We start from the raw sequence: 20,948 nt of genomic DNA, 5'->3' as shown, positions 1-20,948 counted from the left end.
CATGTTGCTGGACATATTAAGTTTTGCAGCTGGGCTCTGCAAGACTGGAAGAATGTGATGGGAGCTGCACCTGAGCAGGACAGTGCCAAACTCCAGAAGATGTGTTGCTTTTCCCAGGATGCAAGTTAAATGAGGAGACAGCAACAGCATGCTGAACTGGAACCTTTTGTGACCAGTATTTACATTTGATACAGTCAGTTTAGCTTCAGCAGCTCTGCAAGATTGAAAGAATGTGATAGGACATTGAGTTTGAAAGGGAAGCTCATAGCTTTGGCTTCCATGATGTTGTTGCTATCTTTGAAGTCAATGTGAAACCCAGCAACTCTTTCCCCCTCTTTTGTTTCCAGATTAAAATTATGGAGCTGGATTCAGTGAGAAAGCACAAAAGTAAAGGTGCACACAGCACCTGGCCTAAGCACCACCATTTTGGTGTTATCTCCAACTTGCTGAGGGTGCCCTCTGCCCCAGCTTCCAGACCATTAGTTAAGGAAAATATGAAAGAGGATAAGTCCCAGTGCTGATTCCTGAGAGACACTGCTTGTTCCTGGCTCCACTCTAGACTTTGTGCTGCTGAGCAGAAACCCTGGGGCCCAGCTGTCCAGCCCTTTTCAGTCCTGGTCACTGTTGGCTCATTCAGCCCATGTTCCTTTGAGTGAATTGAGCTTCATATTAAAAAAAAAAAAAAAATTGCCAGGTGGTCACACGCAAGCCCACAGCTTTCAAAATCTCATCACATCAACATCCCTCACTGCGAGTTTCCACCAATTGTCCCAAAATCTAAAAAGAAGGAAACACCCTGTAAAATATTCATGAAAGGCCAAGGAGGGGTTTTAATTATGGCTTCGGCTCTTACACTTGTAGGTTCCAAATGAGTGTTTCCTCCTTTTACTTTCTGACTGGTGGTACTCCCAGAGCTTCACAAGCCGTCTGCAGAACTCGCAGCCCTGCTGTGAGGGTCTGCTCTGCTGTCTCTCTCTTGACAGGGGTTGTTCATAAGCAGCCCTGTGTTCTGGAGGAGGCTGGAAGCTCCTCTTGGAGGGCCCTGGAGCTGTGGCATCGCTCTCAGTGTTGTCGTGATCTGGAGGACTCGTTCTCTTCCTCCTCCTCCTCCCTGCTGAGTTGTTGTGGTTGGTGGTGCTCATGAAACTTCTGCAGTGTTCATTGCCCCCCTGTGGGGATCTGCTCCTCTGCCTCTCCCTGGCACTGTTCCTCTGGCTGTTTGTCACCCTAATCCTACCAGGCAGACCCTGTGTTCCTGCAGAACTTGTCTGGCTGCTGGCCTCCCCCTGATTGAGGAAGGAATGGAACGATGAAGAAGATGCCATTTCTTCCATTTGTGAATTGGAGCACCTGAAGAACAAAAGGGGGATCTCTGTTTAGGGTATTTCTTGCAGACTTATCTGGGATTCAGTCATTTTTTTGAGTGGTTTCTATGACAGACAACCAAGGTCACCAATGGGAAATTCAGACACCTGGGGCCTTCTTACCAGGTCTGTCCCTGTCCTAGGAAGTCCTTGTCTTTATAGCCCCTACAGCCTCCATTTCACAGACTCACAGAATCACAGGGTTGGGTTGGAAGGGATCTTAAAGCTCATCCCATTCCAGCCTCCCTGCCATGCACAGGGACACCTTCCACTATCCCAGGTTGCTCCAAGTCCTGTCCAACCTGGCCTTGGACACTTCCAGGGGTGGGGCAGCCACAGCTGTTCTGGGCACCCTGAGCCACGGCTTCACCACCCTCAGAGGGAAGAATTTCTTCCTTGTATCTAATCTAAATCTTCCCTCTTTCACTTTGAAATAGTTACCCCTTTGAAAGAGTGTCCTGTCACAACACTCCCTGATGAAGAACCCTCCCCATCTTTCCTGGAGGCCCCTTTAAGTCCTCTTCTCTGCATTAGCCAGCTTCAGAGAGCAGACAAGGAGCAGCTTACACAGGACAGCAGCCTAAAGCCCAGCACGGGGAGAGAAGAACTGGTGTGGGATAGTTCAGAACTGACAGCACTGAAGGATGCAGAGAGGAATTGTCTCCTATGGAGGAAACACTCAGGAGGATGAGACACAAACAGCAAAGCCAGGAGAAGGAAACAAACTGTGAACATATCACCCTGCTATTACCTGGCATAGAACAGCAAATAGGCTTGCTGGCCCAGAACTGTGTGGATGCCACAGCTATCCACAGACACGTCGTTCATCTTGTACCACTGCCCATTGCTGGCCTGCAAAGGAAGGCATCCATCTCTGGAGGGGAAGGGCAGTGTTTCTGCACAGAAAACTGCCAGACCAAGAGCACAGCAAAACAAGTCCAATCCAGCCCCAAAGCAGGAACTCCCCCAACTTGGCTGCCCATAACACTGCCAGGATGGTCTGACTTCCCAGCATACGTTCTTCCCTGTCAGGAGGGAAGTTGCTCTTCACCTTTGTGTAGCAGAAGAAGTGTCCACCAAGACAGGTTTGACCAGTGTGCACCACAACAGCATATAAGGAGTAGAGGACAGGCTCTCCAACCGGGTCAGACATGTATGGCCGAAGATCCAAGTACTCGGGATACTCCACAACCTATGGAGAAAACAAGATGGCTCAGGAATGTTCCTGAGATACCATATGAAATAGCCTTCAACCTGTAATGGTTGGGTGGGAGGAAACTGTTCTCTGCCAGAGCAGAGTCCAGGCTGGGCTTCCCACGGGAAGTCTCCTCTCGGAAGGGAACACGAAAAGCCCAACATGAGCAGCTTGTGGCAGAGCCTTGGGGAATCTTCTCTCCAAAGAGGAAGCTGCTCTGGTTGCGTACACACCTGGCTGAGCTTCCTGCTGCTCCAATGATCAGCCCTTCCCAGACACACCGTGAGGACCCTGGGTGCATGATGGACTGTGACCATCTTGGAGGCTGCAACCTTCTTCTTACACCTTGAACCCAAGCACAGAGCTGAGTGCTGAAATGAAGCCAGCCTTACCTCAAGAGTGCCAGACAACCCTTCCTTTCTCCACCCTGGCACTAACTTTAAAGCTATTCCATGCTGAGAGGCCACAATAAAAAAAGCTGCATCCCATTATTGTGCATGAAACCTGAGAAACTGATTCTGCTTGATTTCACACAGCCCCTCGTACAGAATGTGGGGTCGAGGTATTGTAAGAAATCATCTTACTTGCTACATTCGAAGAACTTTTTCCCATCCATCTGCTTGGGTTTCACAAAGTCCTTCAGAGCTGTGGTGAGGGATGAAGCTCCCTGGAGGAGTGAGAAAGGAGCTGCTGAGCAGTGGGAAATGCCCTCACCCAAACATTTCTGAGGAGCTGACAGGAAGGCCCCAGCAGCTGATTCTGAGGAGACCCACCATGACCCCACTGGCAGTGTTTGTAAGGAGACAGAAAGAGTGTGATACTGAACATTTTCCTGTGTTCCAGGGGTTCCTGGGGCCATCTAGAGCTCCCTCTCAGTGCCACTGCTCAGTTCAGCTACTGATGGCGTGCAGGGGCATCAGCAGTGAAAACTGATCCAACCCATCAGCCTGCTACTTGTGTGCCTGCCTCTTTTCCCCAGTATTCTTTGTCTTTGGCAGCAGCCACAAGCACCAACAAAACGCTTCTGACAGCTGAAGGTGCTTTTTTGGGTAACATTTGGGGTTTTAAAAATCATTTTATTGAGCTACAAATATTTCCTTTCTCAACAGGTAATCTTTCTGGAGAAGGTCCTGATACCCTTTGTCAGATGGGTGTTGAGGGAGGGCAAAGGGAAGAGGGAGGAGAGTACACCAAGGGTGCAGAGGGGATAATGCTATTTAAACCCAGCACCACAGAGACACCAGTGCCATGGCCCTGCAGAAGGACACTGTCCATTCCACTTCCCACTCACCACCAAGATCCCTTGTGCTTGCAAAAGAGCTTTTTAAGATAAATGCTTTGGTTCTGAAAAGCTACAGGGGCCTTGGGACCTCTTGAAGCACAATGGCATACCTCTTACCTTGATTTTTAGAAGGACATCCAGGAAGACTTTGAAGAAATCAAAACCTGTTTTGCAGCTCAGGCATGTGACTGGAAGGAAAATCAAAATGCTGAGGGAAGTTAATTGATGTCAGTTTATGCTCGCGGGTACTCCTAGGCCAGTCCTCAGAGGACCAGCTGCATGTCACAGGCACACAAGAGCACAGAAATTGCCAAGGGCAGTAGCTGTGGAAGCATACCTCTGGATCTCAGAAAGCCCCCAAATATTTGATAGATTATGGTAGTTTCTTGGGAAGAGACGTCCAAGCTGGAAATAAATAGCAAGGCAGAGAGTTACCTCCTCCAAGAGTTTAGCATTGAAAGCCCTGGGTGTAGGTTTTCCTCAATGGGAGCACTTCAAGGAGTCCAACAGATTCAGGAACATTGAAAAGGGAATTTTCTTGTGCTTACTCGCTGCTTCCACTCAGACAAGCTCTGTGCATGGCACTGAGAGTACAGCGTAAGAACTCGTAGGCGTCTCCCGGGATGTCAGGTTTAAATTCTCCTATGACTAAGAAAGAAGTTAGTAGTTCTCCCCTCAAAGAAAGAAAGAAAACTTGTTGAAGCACCTGAAATTGCTTACATTTGAGGTCCCTGATGACAGCCCTCGGCCGGATGGCAGTGGCTGAGGAATAGAGGACCTTCCGAACGTGATCTTCCATGATGCACATCATGCAGAAACCTTGCTGATGGCCTGAGGGAGGAGGGAAGCTTCTCAGCTTCGCAAAACAATCCCCAGGTGGAAAACCTAGAGGAGGTCTTGAAGCCGTAAAGACTCCCTACTCCTCTTCTCCCAAGGTGCCAATGTCCTGACAAGCCCAGGGCATTTTAGTGCATAGAAAATGTTCTTCATAGGGAGGCCAAACTGGCTCAAGTTTTCTGTGCAATAAGCCAAGAGGGTTCAACTCGAAGGGACAGAGCCCATGGGCTAGGAAGAGGTGAAGATGAATGCACCTTGACAGGACAAGTGGCTTTTAGTTTGAAGAACACAAGCTCCTGGGGCTAACAAAGAAAGGCTAGTGTTCTCCTAAACCCACCTGCAGGTTCTGGGAATCCTTGGGATGAGCCCAAGAGATTTAAAAGGAAATAATTCTGAAAGTACTCACAGAGCCGACTGTGCTGACGAGAGAGCAGGTAATTAGCCAGAGGGGGTGTGTATGTCAGGCATTGCAGGACAACGTTGAGGTAGCAAGTACTACCAAGGTTGAAAAGTCCTGCTCCAGGTCTCCGTTTTTGCCGCCAGTCCATGCAGATTTTCTCCGGGGGAAAAAGGGTCTTTTGTGGTGGAGTCATTCCCTTGCCAATGACTGTGGGCAAACAGCATTTGGAAAGAGATGAGACAATAGGTGAGGGAGACAGTGAGTTGGGGTCAGGGGCAGCAGGGGAAAATGGGGGACAGTGGGGGTCAAAGGGGAAGAGGTGCACTTTTCCCTGGGTAATGGCCAGGCAGGGCCCAGAGGGTGGTGGTGAATGGTGCTGCATCCAGTTGGCATCTGGTCACTGCGAGTGTCCCCCAGGGATCAGTGTTGGGCCCAGTTCCTTTTTAATATCTTTACTGATGATCTGGATGAGTTGATCAAGTGTACCCTCAGTAAATTCACAGCCCACACCAAATTTGGTGTGTCGATCTGCTGGAGGGTAGGAAGGCTCTGCAGAGGGCTCTGGACAGGCTGGATTGATGGAACGAGACCAACAGTACGAGGTTCAGCAAGACCAAGTGCCAGGTCCTACACTTCAGTCACCCCACACAGCGCTCCAGGCTGGGGCAGCTTGGGCACCAGGAGGAATTTCTTTACAGAAAAAGTGATTAGATATTGGAATGGGCTGCCCAGTGAGCTGATGGAGTCACCATCCCTGAGGTTTTTAAGAAAATACATGGACATGGAGCTTAGTGCCATGGTCTGGTTGACTTGATAGTGTTTGGTCAAAGGCTGGACTTGATGACCTTAGAGGTCTTTTCCAACCTAACTGACTCTGTGATTCTGAATGTGAATATTCAAATGCTCAGTTCACTATATGACACCAAGGATGACAGCTCTAACCCAGAAACATCAGGGGAAGCCTAACACCCTGATGACATCTACCGATAGGAAAACACTTCTGGAAAACAGGATTTCCCCCTGCTTAATCTGCCAAAAGTACAACAAATCCACACTGATTTCTGGGCCTCAGGCTGCCTTCCTTTCCCTCTAGAGCCTCCAATTACCAGATCTTCACTTTTCCTGATTATAATGTGATGAAAACAAGCAACACCTGGATCAGCTGCTCTCAGGGAATGCCCCAGAAGTCACTCCAGGCTGTCAGCACATCAGTACTTAGGGATGCAGGAGTGGCCATGTCCGAGGTCCATGGGCATTCACAAGGTCCAAGCCGGCTGGTGAGAACGTTACTCAAAGAAGTCATTCCCTGTTGCAGCCATTGCTCCTCTCAGGTACAGAGTGAAAAGCTTTGTATGACAAAGGAGATCAGGACCTCCTCCAGAAAGATCACCTGTTGGGAAAGGAAATATTTGTAGCTCAATAAACTGCTTTTTAAAACCCCAAACATTACCCAAAAAGCACCTTCAGCTGTCAGAAGCGTTTTGTTGGTGCTTGTGGCTGCTGCCAAAGACAAAAGAATACTTGGGAAAAGGCAGGCATACAAGTAGCAGGGGAAAGAGCCAAGTTATCCCAATGATCAGCCCAGTCCAAAAGGGCTTTTGCTGGCCCACTCCTCAGGATACCAAGCATTGGACAGGTGAGCTCACAATCACCAGTCACAGGTTCCACATCTCTGCCACTTTTGTGACACAGGGCAGCACACATTGCTGGCCCTGTGGCCACCACATCCTGGCAGCTGGAAGTCACCGGACCACCCGGGTGCTGATGCTGAAGGGCTGTTCATGGACCAGCAGAGCTCCTGCTGCTGCCAGGACCTGCAGCAGCCACTGCAGTCAGATCCTGCTAAGGGCGGTGATTGAGCTTTGGAATGAAAGCTTCAAGCAGTAAAAGATGGCTTTGGGCCCTCCAAAGGAGGACTTGGGTCTTAAACCTTGTGTCTGCCAGCTCTCCACTCTCCAACCCCCTGGACTGTGGGTCAGTGGCAGGTGTGTCCTTGCTGTCCCCAGCCCTGCATGGACACACCCAGAAAAGGCTGCAGTGCTGAGTCTTGGCGCCTCCACGCTGCCCTGGTGGGTCCTGGCCACTCTCCTGTGGTAGCTGGGGCTGCCCTGAATCTCCTGGGGTGATGCTGCACAAGTAATTCCACAGTTCTTCAACATCATTCCCAAAACAGCAAAATGGGGCAAAGCAACAAGTAAAAAGAAACATCATCAATATAAACATCTACACTGACCCCCCTTTGCTTTTCTTCCCCTTCCATTTTCCCCCTTGCCTTTTCCCTCCTCCTCTTCCCACTCCTTTCCTCACCCCCATTTCCCTTTTGTTCCACCCATTCCCTTTTCTCCCTTCTTTTATTTTTTTTTCTGCCTTTCCCTTCCTGTGTTCAGAACTGTGGAATATCCCAAATCTACATGGGGTCACCTCAGACAGATTGAGATGGGCCCAAATCCTTCAAATAAATGGCATCAAAGACTGCAAATAAATATGGGGACAAGAATCGGGGCAGGATTTGTTCAAAACACCCCAGCAGGCCCAAAACTTCTGAATATTTATTGCAATTAATTAATTAACACTGTAATGCTTGATATGCACAGCTTTGGATTTAATGGTGGTAATTAACCAACTTCATTAAGATGGTTTCTCCAAGGATGCTTCCCTGTGGATCCCGCTGTGTTTCCCACGTGCTCCAGTGACCAGGTTTTACTTTAACAAGGTGTGAAGTACCATGGAAGGCCAGTTGTGACAATAAATCCTGGATTTTGGCATCATTTTTACCTGACCCCGTTGTTTCCTCATCTCACAACCAAATACTCCAAAATATCCCCCCTTGGACAGGGCTCCAGGGTGGAAATCATCTTATGAATGTGGTTTGGCCATTTGACTTTTATTTCATTTTTTTTCAAGTTATTTTGTACCCCCAAGTGTCTCAGCTCACAGGTTTTCAGCTTCATGACACATCTCATCGAACAACATGAGGATTAGGATGTTTCAGAAACATAAAGTCCTCTGCAGAGGCTCAGGACAATCCACATTTTTGTAAAAAAAGCAATTTCATCCGGATCTTATGAAGCAAAATCATAAAAACGCCCACTTTTTCATCACCTTGTCTCACACCATGAAGTTTAAACCATTTTTCCTCCACTTCCCACCTCAGAGTTTGAACTCTCCCAATAACTGAATCTTCAAACTCTTGTCACCCTGTAAAGTGTGTTTTTAGGAGTAAAAATTAATTAAAAGCTACCAAATTCTGAATGCTGGAGGTGGAGGGAGGGTGCAGGGAAGCTGCAAGATGAGGGACCCTCACTGTGGCTCCAGGGAGGAGCTGTTTTCACTGAACTCTGTCAGGAAAATTAATCCACAAACATCAGAGGTTTATGTCCAAAAAGGAGACAGAGGAGTCCTTTTACTTTATTCAAATAAAGGGAGAGGCCATGGGGCATTCCCCTGGGGTCTCTCACATTTTTGGAGGACGCAGCCTCCTTTTTACCCCAATTTCCCTCTCTCTTTCTCCACTGGCTGAGGGACTTGAGAGGTTCAGACTTCCCCATATGCCTGATACCAAAGATTTCCCTCTATTGTATAACCCTCCCTTTTAATTTTTAATTCTTACAGAATTTAGGGGTTTTCCCCATTGTTTCTTTCATCTTTCAGTGTTCAATTTAATTTATCAGCAAACCTACAGTTTGTTTGTAAAAGCAAATATCTTTTTCCATTCATCAATCAGTGGAATCCTTCCCATTGTTTCTTTTATCTCTCAGTGCTGGCTTTATCTACCAGCAGACCCACAGCTTGCTTGTAAAGAGAAATCCGTCATTCCTCTCAACCTGATCCAAAATGTTCTTTGGTTTAGGAAGGGCTGAGAAGGGGCCATTTGAGGCAGCATTTCATCCCTCCGTGGGGTGTTATTGTTATCTTTTGGTTTTGTTCTGCCTCGACAACAGGGAACACACGTCAAATCTCTTATTCTTCCACTTCTGATTGAATCTGAAGCTGTTTTATTGGCGATTCCCCTGCTCACAGCTGGGGCACACGGCATCACTCCTGCTCCTCTCCCATGGCAACGGAACACGGCCCCCAAACGTGACGGGGTGGCCACAAGGGAATGTTGGCCTCAGTCCTGGGATGGTTGCCAACAACAGAACGTGGCCCTCAGACCTGCTAATGCAGGCCTATGACATAACCAGGTGGCCCTTTGGAAATGACCACGTGCCAGCGAGGGAATTTTGCCCTCAGCCATGGCCAGGTGCCACCCATGGAGCCTCCTTTTTTCCCTGAACCCCCCAGATCAAAGTAAGCACTTTGATTTAAGGAATACCAGGTATTTGTATTTACAGGGAGAACTCTGACCCCTGCAAGGGCTTATTTAATGATTATTTTCAAGGTTAATTTCAGGCCCTGGTGCTCACACCTGCACCTTAATTAGTGAGAACTGTGCTCCTTTGGATTTAGTTAAAATAATATGCAATATTTTGGGTCTAATTTAAGGATATTTCGCCCTCATGCTGCCCAGTGTGATTCCTGAGTCGCCATGGAGCACCCCCGAGGTCAGGGGCTGCCATGCTTGTGATCACTGGCTTTAATTCACTCAACCCCTCTCACAGAGATCAAGGTAGCTGCAAAACACCTTAATGCACATATCCCCCCCCGCGGAATGACAAGTAGGGAAATCTTCATAAATATCATTTTGGGGCATGAGAGCGGAAGATATTTTTATCTGTAGAGTTTATTGTTGTAATAGATGTTTGCTTTCTTGTTTTCCTTGATTTTTATTAGCAGTTTCATATTGCTGCACCTCCAAATCCAGCTCAGATCTGAGGAAAAGAGGGAAAATCCCAAAACCAGTTTCTCAGATCTGCTCATCAGAAGGGGTTTAGGAGGAGGTGGCCTGGTGCTGATTCCAGGTTATCATCAGAAAATCCTCAAATCCTTCCAAATCCATTTTACCACAGTGGAATTTTAGGGCTAAAGGTGCATAAATTAGTGATGTTAAAGGTGAGTTCTTGCCAAGCTTTGCCAGCATCTGACTCCAGGTGCTCCAGATGTTTAGGATCCCCAGGACCATCCCATGCCTGGCACTGCCAGCAAGGCACCAGTGCCCCTTGAAGAGCTGAAAATGAGCCAAAAATCTGCTGGTGTGGCTTTCAGAGTGAAATGTGAGCTCCTGCTGGGAGAACTCAGAGTGAAATCCAGCTGGTGGACAGATGAGGAATCACCCTGGAACTTCTCCAGGTTCCTGGTTGTGGATTGATGCCCTTGGGAGTAGTGGAGCCTCCTCTTGAGGTGTCTGCTGGTCTGGTCACCAGCATCATCACCATCATCATCATCATCATCACCAGACCCCTGCTCTCCTGACACAACATTCTCTCTCTGTTCTTTGCAGTTGACAGAGGAGCCAACGACAGCTGGGGCGTGCCAGATGTATTTTAGTAAGTCCCACAAGTTTGGGGTGGCAAAGGACATTCCACCACCCTCGATCTCCATCAAGGCTTCTCTGGTGCTGGGCTGGGTCTCCCAGAGCCAAAACCCCCCAGAGGTTTCCAGGGTTTGTTTTTTTTTTCAGTCCTCCAAAGGGGTTAAAAAGTCCTGAAATGGGTGGAAAACATCCTCCAAAGGTCTGGAAACACCCCAGTAGTACAGAGAATAATGATGGAATGGGAATAAACCCCACTTTTCAGTTATTTTACCCAGTGTTATGGCATTTAGGGCTCTGTTTGCTGCCCAAACAACATTTTGCCAAATGGTTCATTTTGTGTTCAATCATGAAACTGTCAATAATTGTTGATTGGTACCATTATGGGGGAAAGGAGAAAAAGGGTTGTGAGTGATACAGGAGGCAAAATCTGACCTCTGAGAATCCACTTGATCATTTTAATTGGTCATAAAACATGATTCTCGGACCATAAATGTGTGTCCATCATTAGTTATAGCATTCATTACCGTTACTTCATTAATTAGGTGTTGGCACTGCCTCCTTAAACCTTTTTCTGGTTTTTGCAGCGATCCTCAGGCCTTGAAAGATTTTTTGCCTGGATCCAGAAAGGTAAGTGACAACTCGGCTCCCTCCTCAAAACCACACAACTTCTGTAACATAAACATTTTCTTTAAAGAAAAACTGCATTTTTACATCAAACCGATACAAAAGTCATGATTTTTTTAGGTCTGAGTTCCTGCTGCTGCTCATGAGATACAGCCAGCAGGGATTTTGGGGTGTTTTTAGCCAAAACTGGGAACAAGCAGAGCTGCTGCCCAACTGCTGGGAGAGCTTGGCGCTTTCTGGGGCTGCCCCTCACTGCTGCACCTTCTTTTTATTCCTGGTGTTTTTTTTAATTCTGCACCAAATAAATGTTTGTCATTCCAGACTGACCATGCTGCTCTCTCAGTTCAGAGGATGCAGCTGATGCCTTAGGATTTTAGCTTTTATATTTTTCATCTATTTGTAATCTTGCATTTCTTTAGCGTGCAACTCTAAACTCCACATCCAGTGTGAGCTGCTGCTTCCCCATTTGGGGCAGACACAACAATTCCTCTCCAGGCCTGGCAGTCAAGGACACCTCACTGCCTCAGGCCAGAGATGGAAACAAAAGTGAATTGGGGGAGCAAACTTGGGGTAAATGACTTCATTAGCTGAAGCTGTAATTGGAAGATTAACCCCCAAAATGCAAATGGACTAAACTTATAAAGTATGAAAGCCTGTGAGTCCATTTTTGGGTGTAGCCCCTGGGGGGCTTTGTCTGCCCTAAATGTCCCTGAAGACCCTTCAATAAACAGAACTGCTTTTTATTCCCTTAATTTTGCCTGGCCTCAGTTTTTAGGTAGTCCCCAAAGGCATCACACCCAGTGCCTTTTTTGGAAGGTGCTTTGGTAAGCCTTTTCTAAATTACTCCGTGGAGAGCCTTTCATTCCCATTTAAAGGGAGTGAAACTCCCTTGGTTTGTTTTTCCTCAGTTTTTGTCCTCAATTTCCTTGGTGTGTTTTTCCTCAATTTCCTCAAGCTTTGTCCTCAGTTCCCTCAGTGTGGTTTTCCTCAACTTTTGTCCTCAATTTCCTTGGCGTGTTTTTCCTCAATTTTTGTCCTCAATTCCCTCGGTGTGATTATCCTCAATGTTTCTCCTCAGTTCCCTCAGTGTGTTTTTCCACAATGTTCCTCCTCAGTTCTTCAGTGTGTTTCTCCCCAGTTTTTGTCCTCAATTCCCTCAATGTGTTTTTTCTCTATTTGTCTTCTCAGTTCCTTCGCTGTGTTTTTCCTTGATGTTTCTCCTCAGTTCCCTTGGTGTGTTTTTCCTCAATTTCCTCAATTTCCTCAATGTTTCTCCTCCATTCCCTTGTTGTGTTTTTCCTCAGTTTTTGTCCTCAATTCACTCAGTGTGTTTTTCCTCCATTTGTCTCCTCAGTTCCTTCACTGTGTTTTTCCTCAATTTTTTCCTCAGTTCCCTCGTTGTGTTTTTCCTCAGTTTTTGTCCTCAATTCCCTCTGTCTGTTTTTCCTCAATGTTTCTCCTCCATTCCCCCAGTGTGTTTTTCCTCAATTTTTGTCCTCATTTCCTTCAGTGTGTTTTTGCTCCATTTTTCTCCTCAGTTAATTCATTGTGTTTTTCCTCAATGTTTCTCCTCAGTTCCCTCAGTGTGTTTTCCCTCAATTTCCTCAATTTTTGTCCTCAGTTTCCTCCATTTGTCTCCTCATTTCCCTCGGTGTGTTTTTCCTCTATTTGTCTCCTCAGTTCCTTTGCTGTGTTTTTCCTCAATGCTTCTCCTCAGTTCCCTCAGTGTGTTTTCCCTCAATTTCCTCAATTTTTGTCCTCAATTTCCACCATGTTTCTCCTCAGTTCCCTCGGTGTGTTTTCCCTCAATTTCCTCAATTTTTGTCCTCAATATCCTCAATTTTTTTCCTCAGTCACCTCAGTGTGTTTTTCCTCAATGTTTCTCCTCAGATCCCTCGGTGTGTTTTTCCTCAATGCTTCTCCTCAGTTCCCTCAGTGTGTTTTCTCTCAATTTCCTCAATTTTTGTCCTCAATATCCTCAATTTTTTTCCTCAGTTACCTCAGTGTGTTTTCCTCAATGTTTCTCCTCAGATCCCTCGGTGTGTTTTCCTCAATGTTTCTCCTCAATTCCCTCGGTGTGTTTTTCCTCAATGTTTCTCCTCAGTTCCCTCGGTGTGTTTTCCTCAATGCTTCTCCTCAGTTCCCTCGGTGTGTTTTCCTCAATGTTTCTCCTCAGTCCCCCGGTGTGTTTTCTCTCAATTTCCTCAATTTTTGTCCTCAATATCCTCAATTTTTTTCCTCAGTTACCTCAGTGTGTTTTCCTCAATTTTTGTCCTCATTTCCCCCGGTGTGTTTTCCTCAATGTTTCTCCTCAGTCCCCCGGTGTGTTTTCCTCAGTTTTTGTCCTCATTTCCCCCGGTGTGTTTTCCTCAGTTTTTCTCCTCAATTCCCTCGGTGTGTTTTCCTCAAAGTTTCTCCTCACTTCCCTCGGTGTGTTTTCCCTCAATTTCCTCAATTTTTGTCCTCAATATCCTCAATTTTTTTCCTCAGTCACCTCAGTGTGTTTTCCGCCATTTTTCTCCTCAGTCCCCGGTGTGTTTCCCATCCCTTTCCCAGGTCCAGGAGCCCTCCCCGCGCTCGGAGCTGGCCGGGCCGGCGTTGCTGGTGCCGGTGCCGGTGCCGGTGCCGGTGCCGGTGCCGGTGCCGGAGGCGGAGGCGGCGGGCCAGGCCCCGGACCTGCTGCAGCAGTGCCTGTGGGCCGCGGGCATCACCGAGCAGCTGCTGGAGGCCGAGGCCAGGCGGGACTTCCAGCCCTCCGTGCCTTCCCGCAGTGCCCCGCAGATCGCCCAGCCGGGCCCGGGCCAGCAGCCGCTCCTGCAGCCCCTGGCGCGGCCCCTCGGGCCCTTCTCCGGCCTGCAGCCGGGCCAGGGCCCCGCTCAGCGCCGGGGACAGCAGGGGACGGCCACCGCCCTGCCAGCGCCGCAGGTCGTGCTCCTGCAGCAGGCAAGTGCAGCCCCTCGGCGTGGCGACCCCTGCGAGGGCCACTTCCATCCCCTCCGGGGCCACTTCCATCCTCTCTGGGGTCACTTCCATCCCCTCCAGGGCCACTTCCATCCCCTCCGGGGCCACTTCCATCCTCTCTGGGGTCACTTCCATCCCCTCCAGGGCCACTTCCATCCCCTCCAGGGCCACTTCCATCCTCTCTGGGGTCACTTCCATCCCCTCCGGGGCCAGTTCCATCCTCTCTGGGGTCACTTCCATCCGCTCCAGGGCCACTTCCATCCCCTCCGGGGTCACTTCCATCCCCTCCAGGGCCACTTCCATCCCCTCCAGGGCCATTTCCATCCCCTCCAGGGCCACTTCCATCCTCTCTGGGGTCACTTCCATCTCCTTCAGGGCCACTTCCATCCCCTCCAGGGCGATTTCCATCCCTCCGGGGTCACTTCCATCCCCTCCAGGGCCACTTCACTCCCTCCGGGGCCACTTCCATCCCCTCCGGGGCCACTTCCATCCGCTCCAGGGCCACTTCACCCCCTCCAAGGCCACTTCCATCCTCTCTGGGGTCACTTCCATCTCCTCCAGGGCCACTTCATCCCCTCCAGGGTCACTTCCATCCCCTCCGTGGCCACTTCCATCCCCTCCAGGGCCACTTCCATCCTCTCTGGGGTCACTTCCATCTCCTTCAGGGCCACTTCCATCCTGTCCAGGGCCATTTCCATCCCCTCTGTGGCCACTTCCATCCCCTCCAGGGCCACTTCCATCCCCTCCGGGGCCACTTCCATGCCCTCCGGGGCCACTTCCATCCTCTCTGGGGTCAATTCCATCTCCTTCAGAGCCACTTCATCCCCTCCGTGGCCACTTCCAACCCCTCCAGGGCCACTTCATCCCCTCCAGGGCCACTTCCATCCCCTCCGGGGCCACTTCCATCCTCTCCGAGGCCACTTCCATCCCCTCCAGGCCACTTCATCCCCTCCGTGGCCACTTCCATCCCCTCCAGGGCCACTTCATCCCCTCCGGGGCCACTTCATCCCCTCCAGGGTTACTTCCATCCCCTCCAGGGTTACTTCCATCCCCTCCGTGGCCACTTCTATCCCCTCCGAGGCCACTTCATCCCCTCCGTGGCCACTTCCACCCACTCTGGGGCCACTTCCATCTTCTCCAAGGCCACTTCACCCTCTCCAGGGTTACTTCCATCCCCTCCGTGGCCACTTCCATCACCTCCAGGGCCACTTCTATCCCCTCCAGGGCCACTTCTATCCCCTCCGGGGCCACTTCCACCCTCTCTGGGGTCACTTCCATCTCCTTCGGGGCCACTTCCATCCCCTCCAAGGCGACTTCCACCCCGTCCAAGATCATTTCCACCCTCTCCAAGGTCATTTCCACCCTCTCCAGGGTTACTTCTGTCCTCTCCCAACACACTTTTGAAGTTCTGTGGTTTGAAGTTCTGGTTTTCAGGGGGTTTTTTTAGTTCTTTTAGTGCCATTTCTGTTTCTTTAAATTCCTCTGGATTTTAATTTTGCTCATTCTTTTAATTCCGTATCTTTTATTCTTATTTCTTTTAGTCCTGTTTTTTTGTGTTGTTTCTTTAGCTCTTTCTTCTGGGAAGGGGGAAGAGTAATGGGGACAAAGATCCCAATACTTGAGCTTTTATTTGGCACAATCTTCACCTCCTTCCGTAGACCCCTGATCTGTGGGATTGGGGCACACATCCCCATTTCTGGGGTGACACGGGGGGGCACAGGGGGGACACACACAGGGGGACACACATTTCTGGGGTTCAGACCCTGAGAGGGGCAGCTCTGCAGCACTTTCTTCAAATCCTGGAGTCCTTAAGTCTGGAAAACCCTCGAAGATCCCCAAATCTGACCAGTCTTTTCCTTCCTCGTACCCTCTGGTTGCAGGGCCAGAGAATCCCTTCCTCCTCACGCATTCAAACCGACCTCAAGCAGTTTGTTGGTTTAAAAAGCAGCAGATTTAGGGCGTGTTTTCATTTTTCCCATTGTTTTGCACCCTCTCCAGGTGCCGCAGAGGATCATCCTGCAGGTGCAGCAGCCAGGCCCCACCACACTCGCCCTGCTCCCCAGCCCAGCCTCCTGTGTCCTGGGGAGTGGCCAGGGGCCGGGGCCACCAGCCCACAAACCCACTGGCCACCCCCACTCTGCCACGCCGTCAGCCTGTGGCCACCAGCACCCTGGAGCAGCAGCACCCCAGCACAGCAGCATCCCCACAGCCAAGGCTGTGGGAATTGAGCTGTGGCATGGGGAAAGCTTCTGGGGCCTGGAGCCAAAATGGGGGAAACTGGACTCTTTTGTTTCTTATTTTTAATAAAACTCGTGATGGAAAGTGCTGTAAGAATCCACTGTGAGATTATTTAGTGTTAAGGCTTGAGTTTAAACACATCCTTGAGTTTAAACTCATCCAAAACTTGTTTCATGTTTGCAAGATGTCATCCCCCTGATCCCTGAGGAGAGGAATCCAGCATTTCTGTCCCCATTTCTGCTGGGAAGTCAGGGGGTGCTCGTGCCATCCAGCAGCCCCTTCAGTGAGCAGCTGGCTTTCCTGCCAGTGTTCTTTGCTTCTGAGTTTTTCCACTTTGTTCCCAAGGTTTTCTACTTTATTTTCCCTACAAAGTTTGTTGTCCAGTTCTCTCCTCCTCACCAGTTTTGTCCTTAATTTTCCATTTTTCCCCCTCTAATTCCCATTTCCCCTTTTATTTCCAAATTTTACACTTTCTTTCCCAGCTTTACCCCTTATTTTGTAGTGTTTTACTTTCTTAGCTTTCCCCTTTTTATTTCCAATTCCTCCACTTAATTTCCAAGATTCTCCACTTTATATCTCCAAGGTTCCTTTTATTTCTGTGGTTTTTTTTCCTCTTTCAAATTTTCGCCCTTCATTTCCATATTTCTCCACTTTGTCTCTAAGTTTTCTGCTTCCTTTCCAAGATTTCCCCCTTCATTTCCAAGTTTTTCCCTTGATTTTCAATTTTGTTTTTCCACATGAAAGCCCAGGAGAAACGCTGGCACTTCTCTTTGCACAGTCAACAGCTACAGGTGACAGAGCAGAGGAGGAGGAATTCGAAGAGAGAGACAGAGTACAGGATAAAGATGGTGAAAGAAATCCCAGGGTCCAGAAGGAACACCTGGATCAACAGTGACAACACACCAGAGAGAGAGAAACAACAGAAATACCAAGGGGCCACGGGACACACGGGGAAGAATGCAAAAATGGTATCTGAAAGCTGGAGAGAAAAACACGGCACATGAGAAAATAGCCACGGGCAGAGCGAGGGAGGGCCGAAAAGATGGGGACAAGGAGCCGGTCAGGGCGAAATGGAAAAAGCAGGTACAGGGGAGAAAAAAGAAAATGCGGCGGTGTGGGAAAGGGGAGGGCAACGGCAGCAGCGCCCCGCGGGCCCGTCACTGCCCGTCACTGCCCGCAGCTCTCGGTTTCGGCGCTCCCGGGAGCCGTAAGGAGCCCGGGCGCTCCTTTCTCCCAGCGCTCGGCGGCGCCGGTGCCCCGAGCACCCGCGGGTGTCCCACGGGCGGCGGACAAAGCCTCCCGGGCACAGAGCCTCGCTGGCCAGCGCGGCCAGGACAGCTCAAGGCCGCTGACATGGGGAAGGGCTCACCGCCAGCCCCGGGGAGTGTCCGCCTCCTCCGGCCGCAGCCCCGCCGGTGCCGGGAGCCGCGGCGGGTGGGCTGCGGCCGCCGCCCCGCCAGCCCCGGGCGGCCCCGCGGAGACGCCGCCGCAGCCGAGGAGTCGGTCGGCTCATCGGCACCGGCACCGTGACCCGCACCCGCTGCTGCCGCCGCCGCATGGAGTTCCCGGTGCTCCACCAGGCTTTTCCCGGTGCTCGGCCAGGCCGTTCCCGGGGCTCGGCCGCTGCTGCCGGTGCTGCCGGCGGGGGCACCGAGCTGCGGTTCTGCGCTTTGGCCGCTCGGTGGCAGCCGCGAGCGTGGGAACTGCCCGGCCCTCGGTGGGACACGGCGGGAGAGCCCCGGGAGAGCGGGGACACGGGGGGACACGGGGGGACACACACCGGGGGACACGGGGGGACACACACGGGGGGACACGGGGGGACAGACACCGGGGGACACGGCGGGGACACGGGGGGGACACACACGGGGGGACACGGGGGGACACGGGGGGACAGACACCGGGGGACACGGCGGGGACACGGGGGGACACACACAGGGGGACACAGCGGGGACACACGCAGGGGGACATGGGGGGCACACACAGGGGGACATAGGGGACACACACAGGGGGACATAGGGGACACACTGGGGGACAGAGGGGACACACGCAGGGGGACATAGGGGACACACACAGGGGGACATGGGGGGCACACACAGGGGGACATGGGGACACACACAGGGGGACATGGGGGGCACACACAGGGGGACATGGGGGACACACACAGGGGGATATTGGGGGGCACACACAGGGGGACATGGGGACACACACAGGGGGACATGGGGGGCACACACAGGGGGATATTGGGGGACACACAGGGGGACATGGGGGACACACACAGGGGGATATTGGGGGACACACAGGGGGACATGGGGGGCACACACAGGGGGATATTGGGGGACACACAGGGGGACATGGGGGGCACACACAGGGGGACATAGGGGACACACACAGGGGGACATGGGGGGCACACACAGGGGGACATAGGGGACATACACAGGGGGACATGGGGGGCACACACAGGGGGACATGGGGGACACACACAGGGGGACATGGGGGGCACACACAGGGGGACATGGGGGGCACACACAGGGGGACATGGGGGGCACACACAGGGGGACATGGGGGGACACAGCAGGGACACAGCGGGGACACACACAGGGGGACACGGCGGGGACATACACGGGGGGAACACAGGGACACACACGCACAGGGGGGATACAGGGGGGCCACGGGGGGAAACACACAGGGGACAGAGCAGGTGAGTCTGGGCGAGCATTCCCCTGCCTGTCAGCTCAGTGGCTGCTCCTGGCACAGTCCCTGGCCACAGTCCCCAGCCGGCTGGGGCCACCAGCTCCCTTGGCACCTTCTCTTGGCTGTATCCATCCCATCTTGGAGCTGATCCTTTGTGCCTTTCCTGCTGCGCAGGAGTGTCGGATTATGACCTTTCCTGACCCAGAGATGGGGCAACTGAGAGGCGTTTTAAAAACTTTTATTCCATTTTCAGTCTCATGTGAAGGGTGAGAATACAGATGTTATAATTCACGCCATCACAATCAGAAGCTATTTCCTAATTACAATACACTAGAAGGGTTTCTTGGCCTATCAGCTTTAGCCACAATGTTCTACAAATCCATTTCCCACACTGGAGCAGAGTGCACGGGGCAGAGGCACTGGCAGTGCACCCCAGCTGTGGCTGCGACATTGGGGTGCAGCTGTGGGAGCTCCCCTAGTGCTGGGAGAAGCCCCAGAAGCTCCTGGACTCCCTGGTGTCCAGGCAGTGTGTCTGGAAACTCCACTTTCACCAAGGAGAGATGAATGTGAGAAGATACAAGTGAAAAAATAGCAGAACAGGTGTGAATGGTGCTGGGTGCCCCTATAGGGGGGGTGGTTAGTCCCACAGAGCAGCAAAGTAAACAGTTGGTGCTTTATTATTCTTCTGGCATGAGTTCCACACTGGGGATTTATTTTCTTCTTTCTTTCTCCCTTCCCTTCCCTTCCCTTCCCTTCCCTTCCCTTCCCTTCCCTTCCCTTCCCTTCCCTTCCCTTCCCTTCCCTTCCCTTCCCTTCCCTTCCCTTCCCTTCCCTTCCCTTCCCTTCCCTTCCCTTCCCTTCCCTTCCCTTCCCTTCCCTTCCCCTCTCCTCCCCACCCCTCTCCTCTCCTCTCCTCTCCTCTCCTCTCCTCTCCTCTCCTCTCCTCTCCTCTCCTCTCCTCTCCTCTCCTCTCCTCTCCTCTCCTCTCCTCTCCTCTCCTCTCCTCTCCTCTCCTCTCCTCTCCTCTCCTCTCCTCTCCTCTCCTCTCCTCTCCTCTCCTCTCCTCTCCTCTCCTCTCCTCTCCTCTCCTCTCCTCTCCTCTCCTCTCCTCTCCTCTCCTCTCCCTGTTGTTTTTCCTTTCCTTCTTCTGTGCCAGATGGCACCATTTTACCATTTTCCACCCTCCCAATCATCAGGTACCTAAAAATGTACCCTCCTGCCCTGGTCCTTGCCATGCTGAGTCAGGAATGTGAATATTTGATTCCTGTAAACGCTGGGCACTGTTGTTCCTTGTTTGGCCAAGCGTTTTCCCCATCTGGTCCCCTGAGCAGGATATTGCCATTATTTTGTCAATTTGTTGTTTCAGGTGTGAGAAGGATTGACCCTGCCTCTTTGGCTAACATCACCTGGGCCACCCGAGGGACGCGGGACAAGGGTGTGGAGGGAGAGGACCCAGGGAGTGGAGAGGGCAGGGTTAGATGGGATTTTGGGAAGAAATCCACCCCCTGAGGGTGGGGAGGCCCTGGCACCTGTATCCCACAGAAGCTTCTCCATGCCCTGAAGTGTTCAGGCCCAGGTTTGATGGAGCTTGGAGCAACTCGGTCCAAGCCCTGAGAACAAAATGAGCTTTAGGGTGCTTGTCCTTCCCAGCCCAAACCATTCTGGGATTCGAGGATTTCTTCGGCACCGAGCCAAAGCACGCGGTGCTCCAGCCAGGACTTGGCAAAATTTCATTCACCTTAACAACAACCATTTCACAGACTCTTTTGAGGTTTTTTTTCCTTAATATGAACAACTTGAAGCCATGTGCCAGAGAAGAAACCTTTCTCCTGCCCAGCTGCACGGAAAACCAGCACAGAGAGGGAGCAGGCAGCTGCAGGCAGCAGAGCCTACCAAGATCAGCGAAACTGAGCTTAAGCTCGGCTGTTCCACTTGGCCGTGAA

General features: G+C 51.1%; 2 protein-coding genes across 5 annotated transcripts in view; one reads left to right on the top strand and one right to left on the bottom strand.

The window, feature by feature from the left end:
- Positions 1 to 20,948, top strand: part of FEZ1 (fasciculation and elongation protein zeta 1) — a 431,041-nt gene that overhangs the window by 391,532 nt on the left and 18,561 nt on the right. The window lies entirely within an intron of this gene.
- Positions 811 to 7,119, bottom strand: LOC137462045 (ubiquitin carboxyl-terminal hydrolase 17-like protein 6). 4 transcript variants are annotated; one of them, XM_068172024.1, is made up of 12 exons: positions 7,101 to 7,119; positions 6,232 to 6,468; positions 5,085 to 5,285; positions 4,562 to 4,672; positions 4,390 to 4,489; positions 4,179 to 4,246; positions 3,959 to 4,029; positions 3,144 to 3,226; positions 2,793 to 2,904; positions 2,416 to 2,556; positions 2,116 to 2,216; positions 811 to 1,350 (listed from the first exon to the last, which is right to left on the bottom strand). In XM_068172024.1, exons 3-12 carry the CDS (start codon positions 5,269 to 5,271, stop codon positions 831 to 833), a joined length of 1,494 nt encoding a protein of 497 aa, XP_068028125.1. In that variant the 5' UTR covers positions 5,272 to 5,285; positions 6,232 to 6,468; positions 7,101 to 7,119; the 3' UTR covers positions 811 to 830. The 4 variants fall into 4 exon arrangements, with proteins under 4 accessions (XP_068028125.1, XP_068028122.1, XP_068028123.1 ...); XM_068172021.1 differs by lacking the exon at positions 7,101 to 7,119 and adding an exon at positions 6,620 to 6,770; XM_068172022.1 differs by lacking the exon at positions 7,101 to 7,119 and adding an exon at positions 6,600 to 6,748.

Source organism: Anomalospiza imberbis, chromosome 24 (genome assembly GCF_031753505.1).
Source record: "Anomalospiza imberbis isolate Cuckoo-Finch-1a 21T00152 chromosome 24, ASM3175350v1, whole genome shotgun sequence".
NCBI lineage: Eukaryota > Metazoa > Chordata > Aves > Passeriformes > Viduidae > Anomalospiza > Anomalospiza imberbis.
Note: the sequence above shows the minus strand (reverse complement) of the source record. Positions and strands in the feature narration are given on the sequence as shown.